A 10,701-nucleotide genomic window follows, 5' to 3' on the forward strand; every position below is an offset into this window, starting at 1 on the left:
TAATCAAAGTCATACCATTTGGCCGTCAAACATCACACAAAATGACCCGATTGTGTCTGTCAGTGGTGACTTTTGAGGGTGGACATTAAACGCGTCCTCAAATGAGGATTTGGCACTTCTTAAGATAAATTTAAGGATAATTGAGTTAAAACACCTAATGAGAAAGTGTGATTAAAGAATATGTAGGTTAACACTTGAGTTTTGGTAACTTCCTTCGTGGTATGAAACAAATGGCGTTACGAAAGCCTGATTTTAAACCCTGCGTAGAGAGATGTTTGTGTTTCTGCGTGTGATTGCTGGTTATTTTAACATTATCATCCAGATTATTAACTGTTAACACAGCCAAAATCACATTCCTTATCAAAATGGGGTCATGGATTTTTTTATTTGAAATATATGGGTATTTAGTTCAAAGATCATTTTTGTTTCAGAAGATTAATATTTAGTGTTAACCTATTTTGCTTTTAATACTAACGCCAATCTAATAGATAAATGCTTATGAATGTGTTCTGCCATTGATATGAAGTCGCCCAAAATTCTTGTGTAATGGGGCAGTGAGGTGATCGTAGTCGGTACCTCTCCAAATGGCCTCATTATGAGAAAGACACACTGTTCTTTTCCCCCTGGTCTAATTCTGCCAAACCCATCAAAATACTGAGAGCTCAGCTTCCTTTGTCAGCATTTTATAAAGATCCTGTCTTTTGTTAAAGTTCTTGCACCTTAGCCGTGAGCTTGTAGCTTCAGACTCGCACCTGATTATCCTCTGGTTCATCTCACCTTTGTGTCTTCCTCTTTGAAATGTGACTCACAGTGGAAACCGATCAGCCAGGACGTTCAAGCCCAAAAAGAATATCCCGGAGGGATCACACCAGTACGAGCTGTTGAGACACGCTGAGGCTACGCTGGGGAGTGGAAACCTGCGCATGGCGGTCATGTTGCCTGAGGGGGAAGATTTGAATGAGTGGGTTGCAGTCAACAGTAAGCACCAATTTAACTTCAGTTCATTCATTCAGTTTCGTTTCAGTCCATTTGGAGAATCAGCTGAGGGTGAACCATTTGGGTGTAAGGTCTCGGCATAGCCGCTAAAGACCGTGTGCATTCATGCTGGAACAGCCTCTGTGAATGCTAAATAGACTTTATTGTCTGGGCTCTGAGAGCTACGTTTACTTCCCCCCTAAATTGAGACAAATGGCCGGTTAGTAGACGCGTCCTTTCTTGTGTCAAAGTGCCTTTAGGGTTTTGAGATGTTAAGTATTTCTGTATAATGGCAATTGAAGAGTCCTTTTCTCTGCAGTGAAACCAGAAGGATTTGAGCTTTGATTTGGCCATTTTGTACAGCGGTACCATGAACATCATAAAGAGGAGAGTAATTTAATTAAATTGGGTTTTCTTTGATTTGACAGTCTCACTTATTTCAGCCACATAAAGTTAAATTACAGTTGATTACAGTTCATGTTGATGTGTTTCAGAATCCCTTTGGGCTGAAAGAAATGAAAGCTTAAGAAAAGTGGCTGACTGTCCTTTATTATCTACTTATGTTTGCTCAACAAGTTCAGGCATCCTGCGTGATGTCTCGGTGGCGTCAGCTGCTGCGAGCCTCTCGAGTTTCAAAGAAGAAATAGTTGAGTGTTAGTCATTGCTTCACGAGCTGTTTTAACTTGCACAATACGGGAAAAGATGAAATGGTTCGTACGGCTTTCGTTGTGATATCCGGTCCCGAGAAGCAGGTTTCAGTTTTTGTTCCTTTTTTTTCTCTTCCCCTTACCAGAATCCAAATGGAATTTCTGTAGTATTACAGGGACTTTATAACAATCAGGACATCCCCAGTTTTAGAAAGAGACAGGAAACTGTTCAGGAGCACAAATAGTTTAGCAAATCAAACAAATGTTTTAGCCAGCAAACAAAAGACACCCTTGAATATCAACAAGTGTATATTTGTATATTTAGAATATTATCAGATCCTAATCTTGCACAAGCCTTTACACGGTAACTATAGTTTCTGAATTTTGCACCTGTTCTGGAAATGTGTGGATTGCGAAGGAATATCTACCTGATTTATTTCCATTCTCCCAGCTGGTGGTTGTGTGTAATTTTATGAAACACTTTACATTGGGACATCACAGGAAGATAAAATGTTTCATAGAAAAAATAAGCTTCGATTGTTGCCTGGTAATGTGGATGTTTTCATGACCGAATTAAAAGTTCCTCTAATCTTGTTCTCCCTCGTTGGTCATGGGGAAGCACGCGGTCTAACTTTAGCAACTTGATTAGCATAAACACTGAGAAGTGAAAAAATGTGGGCGTCGCTGAAATCAGCGTGTCTGTTTGATATAAGATTTTTCGTCGAGGCTTGACTCATAAAAACGAACATTTTGAACAAATACAGACAAAATCTTTATTGCACACTTGATTAAATCTAATAAAACATAATGAGCTGGTATCTTCTTCAACACAGCCCCCCTCAGCTGTTTGCTGCCTTTTATCTGCAGGCTGTGCAGATGGTTCAGACTTAGTGGCTGTCCGTGAAGGCCCTGGGAACGACCATAACAGCTTGTGGCAGATAACTGCACCGTACCCCGGGATACAGTTTGGACCGGATGGTTAGGGGGTGAGGGGTGGTAATGGGCTGCTGAGAATCTTGATGCTAGCTATTTCTACTGCAGCATTTGGTGCTTGGTCACATGTTCATTATTCTTTTTTTTTTTTCCAGCTGTGGATTTCTTCAATCAGATCAACATGCTGTATGGAACCATCACAGATTTTTGCACAGAGGAATCCTGTCAGGTCATGTCTGCTGGTCCGAAGTAAGTATAACGTCCCTTTGTTGGTTGTAGTCATTAAACAGAACCGATCGGCTTGCTTCACTCGTGTCGGTCGGCTTGGTGTCGGTATAGATGTTGTCAGACTCTCTAAATAGCAGCATAAAATGTGAGCGTGTAAATGTAATAAAATGTGGCACGCTAGTCATGAAAATGAGAAAATGAGCTTGTTGAAATGAGTGAATGGAGTGTTTGAGCTTTCCTTCTCTAAGAGGGACAGTCAACACAAAGAAAAGTTTTGTTCTTCATCAGTGAGGGATGCGAGCCCAATGATCCGTTTGAACAAATCGCTTATTAAATAAAATTTGCTGGGAGCTTTGAGTGTGTGTAGACTTGTTGTCTGACGTATACAGAGGTAAAACTATGCGTCATCTGTATTTATTGTAGGTATGAGTACCATTGGGCCGATGGAACCAACATCAAGAAGCCCATCAAATGCTCTGCTCCCAAGTACATCGATTACCTCATGACCTGGGTACAGGACCAGCTTGACGACGAGACACTTTTCCCTTCAAAGATCGGTATGTCTCTACGACCCGTCAGTCGTCTTTGTCTTTTTGGCAGTCGCGGGGTTTCCCCTCAATGCCCTAAGGAGAGCCATTACTCCACGTCTTTTCTTTTGTCTTTTGTTATTCAGTTATTTAAGAACGTGGCGCTTTGATGCAGCAGCTGCTTGTCACTCAAGCATCTCCACCGTGTCTCAAAATTGGGTTTAATTAGTTAACGTAATTGCATTCTATCGCTGATTATTTTTGAACTTTGATGCCAAGGTTTTAATTTTTATTGCAAATGTGTGTCTGTTCCAAATATGGAGGATGGATGAAGGCATTAGGGTGGCATCTGGAGTGGTTTTGTTGGATTTATATATCATCTGTTTGGTTGTTAACCAATCCAACGATCCGGGTAATGTCTCTTTAATATCGTCAGTTTATTCTGATGAGCAGGAACAGATTTTCCATACATACCACCCCAGCTCTGAGCCTCTAGACTAGCGGAGGCTTGTGCCATCCAGGGTGGGGGCTTAATGGAGCGCGAAGGCATCCGTCACAAACGTCTCGAGTGTCCCTCAGTACGGACCAGAAGTCCTTACTGGAGTAAAAGAATGAGGGAATCGATCTGCTGCTGGTTGTCTAATTTTCTCAGAGGTTTGCAGACAGAAAATAAAACCTTATGAATGGTTAATATAAGTGAGATATAAAAAGTACACCTTTAAAGTCTTTAGCAGAGCTGAGCCCTCAGACCAGACGTCCATGTCTTGTCCATCACCCTCTCCCTATGAATAATTGATGTACCGGAGGAAGAAGCTCTCCTCTGGGCTTCTGTCCTGTTCAGCTGAATCATATGACAGATGCACAAGACATGTGATGTTTAAAGAAGCAGCAGTGTTGTAACGCTCACAGGGCGGTTCTGTGTTTGCACTTTCCTTCAGTCGTGCTGTGGCCTGCTTCTGACGATGTTTGTACAGAGAACAGACTGCCATCTTTGTCGATGCTCTCAGCTTTTAGAGGTATCAGGATAAAAAAAAGAGGAAAGAGAGAAACGTGTCTATTTTGTGTAGCTAAAGAAACACTGGAATGATGTCCAGACATAAAACTGTGCTTCAGCTGTGAGTCGTTTCCTTCTCGTCCCCAAGGTGTCCCCTTCAAGCGAAACTTCATGTCGGTGGCAAAGACCATCCTGAAGCGTCTGTTCCGAGTCTACGCTCACATCTACCACCAGCACTTTGACTCCGTCATGCAGCTGCAGGAGGAGGCCCACCTCAACACGTCATTCAAGCACTTCATCTTTTTCGTTCAGGTAAACGGCCTCGGTCGACTCATGCGCCGCGCCGGGCGTCGTCCCGCAGACAATCTAACATCTCCTGTTGTCTGTTTGCAGGAGTTCAACCTCATCGACAGGAAAGAGCTGGCCCCGCTTCAGGAGCTGATCGAGAAACTGACAACCAAGGACAGATAAACGCCAACACAACCCTCATTTTATCAGTCTTCTAGTTTTTGCACAGATACCTGCCCCCACCCTGGCTGTACGTATGCAGTATATACTATATTTCCATTTGGGGAAATGTTTTTAATAAGGCCAGGAAGATGGAAAGGTCTTGATAGGTTTAACGCTCCAGGACTAATGCAATCAGGGATAACACACACAGATTAACATGGGTTTCATTAGCCTTCAAAATATTTCCGTCATTTGGTCAGGATGGGCATTTAGGAAGATAAACACGTGTTTATTAGTTTTCTATTATACTGCACACTTTTTTTTATTTCACATTTATGGCAACAGATGTTTTTTTTTTCTCTCATGCGTAGATTAACATTTTCAGCTCACCCACACAAGAGAATAATATGGACGTCACGTTGCTGTGTCGCGACGGGTGAGCTTTGTTGGCTTTATGATGGGGTACACCTTTTCTTTTCGCCTGTTTAACAGCATCAGTTATTTTATTCTTTCATCGGCGGAGGAGGATCTGGGTTGCAGTCTCCAATCATTCCCATCTGTAACAGCTCACATCCGTCAATAGACAAGAACCCTAAGTGCCTAGCATGGCTAACGATCGCCCTATATCAGCAGCAAGAGCTGTATGAACATAATGGCCATATATCGATAACCTGATTGACAAAGCATTAAATTCGACACCTCCCTTTTCAGTTTTATGATTTAATTCTCCCTTAAACACAACTTTCTCTTTACCCAACTTGGTTTGAAGATAATTTTCTGTGTAAAACCATCCCGCTCTCCAACATCATTTTTTAGTTAGAAACTTGCTCTACCCAGTGTTCGCTGCAGGTTATGATGACTGAATGTGTTACAATACGTAGAAATGAGGCTAGAATAGAATGATCAAGGAGGGACTAAAATAAACGTGTTTTCTAGTGACATGTACTAGTTTGGGTTTTTTTCTAAAACTTGAAGTAGGAACAATTTATAGGAATAAAATCTTCCAGGGATCTAAAACTTAAGGTTGTATATAAATGTTTGCAGATAGGAAAGATGTGCGTTCATAGTCAAAGCATCCGCCGCATAAAGAATACAAGCATCTGGAATCGGAACTGCGCTGCCTCCCTTGTTATCTCTAGAGCCATTAAGCACTTTGAACAATTTTCCTGACCTCTCTTGCCTGAATGTTTATTTTGCATAGACTGAGCTTTCGTGCGAAGCCTCATCCACGTGACTGATCATCATTTCCTTCCTCGCTTTTCCCCAAATGAATGTTGAATTGCTCCGCTGCCATTGGTTACGAGGCACAAGTGAGATTTCTTACGCTTTTTGTACGCTTGTTTGTTGCTGTGCTGCAAACGGCAGGTGCATGCACCCTTCCCGATCTCAAAGTGTGGTCTACTATGCAATAATTGACAACAAACACTGAAAAAAGGTCGCTGGCTGGCTCCTTTACGCTTTATGACAATACGGATTTTCCTTTGCGATGCATAAATTCTGGGGCAATCATTGAATATGAATTCTGTTTCAGGATGGGCTTCAAATTGGGTGATGTCAACATTTTATATATCATCTAATCTGTGGTTTCAGACACACACAACTCCTCAGTGCACACTTGTAAATATTTAAGTCTAAATCCGTCTTAGAGATAAATTTCAGCGAGCATGGAGTGATAGCTTTTGCTTTAAAGAATGCATTGAGTCATTTTAGAGGCTGTTCCCCCCTCCCCTTATTTGAATATTAAAATGTTGTTTGTTTTCTTGGTTGAGTATTTTATTCCACTTACTGAGCTAGCTATTTGAATGTTACTGCTTACACTTACCAGATATTTGAAAATGTAATGGAAAATCAGTCATACTGAAAGCATCTCATCCCTATGAAATGCCCCTAACAGACTGTTGCCTACGATCTTTTCCTCTTGGACTGTAATAATTCATGACACGTTTGTAAATAACAGCTCAAGATGGGTTTTTCAATGCTACTGAATTGATTTGTGCTGTTTACAAAGCAAATAAAGTTGACCATGACGATTTAAATGAATTGCATGTTTTTTTTATATAGCTACATATTTGGTATGTTCACTAAATATATTGTAAGTACTTCATTCAGTGTTGTGTTCACAAAAGGAAGGACTGATGGATTCAGAAACAGCAGCTGCTTCCTGAGCTCCAAACGGTGAAGGCTAGTCCCGCCCTACCTTACCTCTGACTGGCTGCTGCTTGTTGTAGTGTTTGATTACGTTTTTTCGATCACGATTGATGATTTGTTAGGAGTCGTCTCAGAGTCAGGATAAACCAATCAGAGGCAGAGTAGGGCGGGCCTTGACGTCGCAATAAGAGGAAGTCATTCGTTTTCCTGAGGGGCGGAGTCACATCTGCGAACCGCCACTTCCTGAAGTTCGTTACCGCCAAACTTGAACAACAAGCAGCGGAGCAGCAGCTGTAGCGCCTTCTAGTTTAACAAAGGACACTCAATTCTTTGCTAAAACATGTCTTTTACCTCAAAGAGGCACTGCCCTGATTTACTGGATGACTCCATGAACGATTCAATGGAGAAAAGGATAAAACGGATATCGATTGAGGGAAATATTGGTGAGTGCAGCAAAACATTTGACATAAAAACCTTGCTAACCTCCATACAAGGTCAGGTAATATAAATGAAAGTTATCAACAGTCGGGACAGTGATTTATTCATTTTTCTGTCAGGGAAAATTCGTAGATATTGCTGATATTAAAGTCTTGTTACCTTTTTATTCAAACTGCTCTTATTGCTGGATTAATTATTAGCAAACCGTGTCCTGGGATGCTAATGTAGCCTCTTCAAAGTGGAGTTAAATGTCTCGCTGAACTGTTTGTGTTCAGCGGCGGGGAAATCTACCTTAGTGCGCCTTTTGGAGCAGGAGAGCGGGGACTGGGAGGTAGTACCGGAACCGATCGCCAGGTGGTGCAATGTCCAAACAACAGGCAGTGACTTCGAGGTAATACTAACCTGTATACAACTCCTGATTTAATCAATAAGGTGTTCAGAATGACTTTACGTCAGTTTAACGCTGCTTTTGAATTGCATTCAACACCATGCATGTTGAATTGGTTCATGCATCAGAGGAACAGGATACAACAGCCACCATTCAGAATTCACAGCTCCTTTAAAGATGACCGGGAGGCTTCTTCTGTATTTAGAGTGCAGCTGCTATCTGTCCACATATCTGCACTGACTACTACCCAACACATGCTTCCCTAGCAACAGATGGTCCCACAGATGAACATGTCATCATCACGGCAACCCCCCCCCCCCATCCCAACCTCACACACAACTACAAGATGAGCCACAGTTCATTCTCGTTTGTTTGACATGTATAAGCCTGTATTTGAGTACCTCAGAGGCTCAGCATTTAAGATGAGTCATATATGCAGGTCTAGACATAATTATATTCCTGATTACATTAAAATACTGGAAGAAAGAGTTCTGTAAGACATTAAGTTAAGCATAGTATTTTTTTAATCAATAATCTGATAATGTTTTTGTTTACAAGCAGTATTGACTTATTCTGTTAACATGTCTGATGTAAGTTGCATTTATAGATGAAAACCTGCCTGATTCAGTCGTCTGTCAGATGTAAAATACTCATACAATTAAAGTCAGTGGTGTTTTTCTCCACACATTTGGGATGCAGTTTATAAATATAGTTGGAAATCGATTCCCTTATGTTCAAACATTGCAGAGGCAGTTCTACAGTTCCACAGAGCGCTCCCTGCTGGTCATGGAACAAAGTCAAAGCTCAGATCATACTTTCTCTTGCATCTTGCGTTGGGAGAATTCAAATGAAGGGATGCATAAGGAACTGAAAGCTGCAGCAATCATTTGGAGTGATGAAAAATAGCAGTAACCAGTTTTATGTATCCATAAAACTACAGTATAATTGCAACAGTCAAATTCACTCCTTTTGCTTGTGTGCTAGGAGTTGTCCACGTCTCAGAGGAGTGGGGGGAATATCCTGCAGATGATGTACGAGAAGCCGGAGAGGTGGGCCTTCACTTTCCAGAGCTACGCCTGTATCAGCCGGGTCCGTGCTCAGATCAGGTCAGCCAATGGGAAGCTCCGAGAGGCCGAGAATCCGGTGCAGTTCTTCGAACGGTCCATCTACAGCGACAGGTATCAACAAGCCTCGAGACGCCTTGTCATACGTGTGAATCATTAAAACCCTGGTGACGCTTACAGAAGCTTCACAGCAGTTTTTAAACCTTTCTTAAATGACTTGATTCATCTTGAAGTCAATTTTCCTTGGTGTTGCAGGTACATATTTGCATCGAACCTCTACGAGAGCGAGTGCCTGAATGATACGGAATGGTCCGTGTACCAGGACTGGCACGGCTGGCTGCACCAGCAGTTCGGAAAGCACATCGAACTGGACGGCATCATCTACCTCAGAGCGTCACCCGAGGTAGACGACCGGGCTTCACCTGCATTGTTGGAAAGAGTTTCACACAAAGAGTTTGGTAATTTATTGCTATTGGTGTGTGTTTGTGTAGAAATGCTTACAGCGGTTGCACCTGAGAGGCCGAGAAGAAGAGCAAGACATCCCTCTGGAGTATCTGGAGAAGCTCCACTTTAAACACGAGAGCTGGCTGCAGCACAAGACCATGAAGTGAGGCCACGCATCACACAGGCTTGCATTGTGTTGAGAACAGAGGAAGGGTTGTCGAGTTTCTCCTCTTGACTGTCAGAGAAAGTCCTTGTTAATGCAATAAGCTGAATCAAACTAAGAGGGTGAAACAGTTTTAGATGCGCTTGATCTGCAGGAAAAGTGTTTGCTTCTGACAAATGATGCCATTTCCTGAACAGAAATAATAAACGTTGTCCTTCTCTGGTCCCCAGCATGGAGTTCGAGTACCTCAGTGACGTGCCAGTCCTGACCATCGACGTAAACGAGGATTTTAAAGAGAATAAGATCAAAAGCACTGACATGATTGAGAAGGTGAGGTGTTTGTCTTCATCCAAATACGGGACTTGAAGATTATTAATCCTTCTATTAATCCCTCAGACATGATCGTATTAGTTGAGGACAGACGGATGCATCACATGTTCTTTACTCCAGTGCAGTAATCCCTCGTTACTCGCGGTTAATGCGTTCCAGGAAAAAAAATCTGCACTTTTTACTTCACTGCTTTCATTTGACAGCTCAATTTAATAATTATTGATTCTGCGCTTTGTACAGAAAATATGAAATGTGTTGCTGAACATAAAAGTATCATATTTTTCAAATACCTCCATTGCAGTACTGTTAAAATAATGCTCCACAAAGATCACAAATTTAACTTATTTTGTGAGAAACATGTTTACTTTTGAAAGTGCATTTTCTGGCCGTATTTATTAATAAATAGTGTTAAATGTGGAAGTGTGACCTTTTATATGGTGTTGATGTCGCTGAAGTTAAGAATCCAAAAATAGGTCAGGTCCTCTTTTTCTCAGTACAGTTTAAAACGTTGCCGTGGTAACTGTTTGCAGAAACAAGAAGTTTAACATGTCAAGTGTAAAATTCCTGCACAGACTTAAAAAAAAATTCAATAAAGGGTTACAACGAACACACACACACACACACACACACACCAGCTGATGCTAACATCCTGTTTGTGGTTCCAGGTGAAGGAGTTCTTGAGCACCCTGTGAAACCTGACGCCCACCGGAGGAAGAGCCAACAGCCTTTTTTTAATGTAAAACTTAGAAACGACAACGTTTTTAAAAACTATTTTCTTACATGTTTTATATTTATACTTGCACATATAAATGTCAACTGTGTGGTTTTAAACTGATAATAAACTTGAGAGCCTTTTGAAGCGTCTGGCGTGATTTCGTTGATGGATTATTGATTTCCACTACGGGAATGTCTCCCACTTCCCCCAGAGGGTGTCGCCAGTTTCCTTAACCAACCGTCCCAGTTCGCTCTTCC

The 10,701-nt window shown here is 41.7% G+C and overlaps 3 protein-coding genes across 3 annotated transcripts in view; 2 read left to right on the plus strand and 1 right to left on the minus strand.

Annotated features, from left to right (window-relative positions):
• tnpo1 (transportin 1) overlaps window positions 1–821 on the minus strand; it is a 22,649-nt gene extending 21,828 nt beyond the window's left edge. The window contains exon 1 of the mRNA XM_068334018.1: window positions 778–821. The gene's annotated coding sequence lies outside the window, so the exon portion shown is untranslated. The remainder of the gene's footprint in view (window positions 1–777) is intronic.
• The window catches only part of LOC137608033 (MOB kinase activator 1B), a 7,465-nt gene extending 681 nt beyond the window's left edge, over window positions 1–6,784 (plus strand). The window contains exons 2-6 of the mRNA XM_068334019.1: window positions 812–978; window positions 2,711–2,804; window positions 3,207–3,340; window positions 4,453–4,616; window positions 4,698–6,784. Coding sequence (XP_068190120.1) covers window positions 812–978; window positions 2,711–2,804; window positions 3,207–3,340; window positions 4,453–4,616; window positions 4,698–4,775 — 637 coding nt within the window. The 3' untranslated portion in view covers window positions 4,776–6,784. The remainder of the gene's footprint in view (window positions 1–811; window positions 979–2,710; window positions 2,805–3,206; window positions 3,341–4,452; window positions 4,617–4,697) is intronic.
• A 381-nt stretch (window positions 6,785–7,165) lies between these two features.
• dck (deoxycytidine kinase) lies at window positions 7,166–10,573 on the plus strand. The gene is made up of 7 exons (XM_068335045.1): window positions 7,166–7,345; window positions 7,616–7,731; window positions 8,713–8,906; window positions 9,048–9,195; window positions 9,284–9,399; window positions 9,630–9,729; window positions 10,395–10,573. The coding sequence occupies exons 1-7, from the start codon at window positions 7,243–7,245 to the stop codon at window positions 10,419–10,421; spliced, it is 804 nt and encodes a 267-aa protein (XP_068191146.1). The 5' UTR covers window positions 7,166–7,242; the 3' UTR covers window positions 10,422–10,573.
• The last annotated feature ends 128 nt before the right edge of the window (window positions 10,574–10,701 follow it).

This window comes from Antennarius striatus, chromosome 15, assembly GCF_040054535.1.
Source record: "Antennarius striatus isolate MH-2024 chromosome 15, ASM4005453v1, whole genome shotgun sequence".
Taxonomy (NCBI): domain Eukaryota; kingdom Metazoa; phylum Chordata; class Actinopteri; order Lophiiformes; family Antennariidae; genus Antennarius; species Antennarius striatus.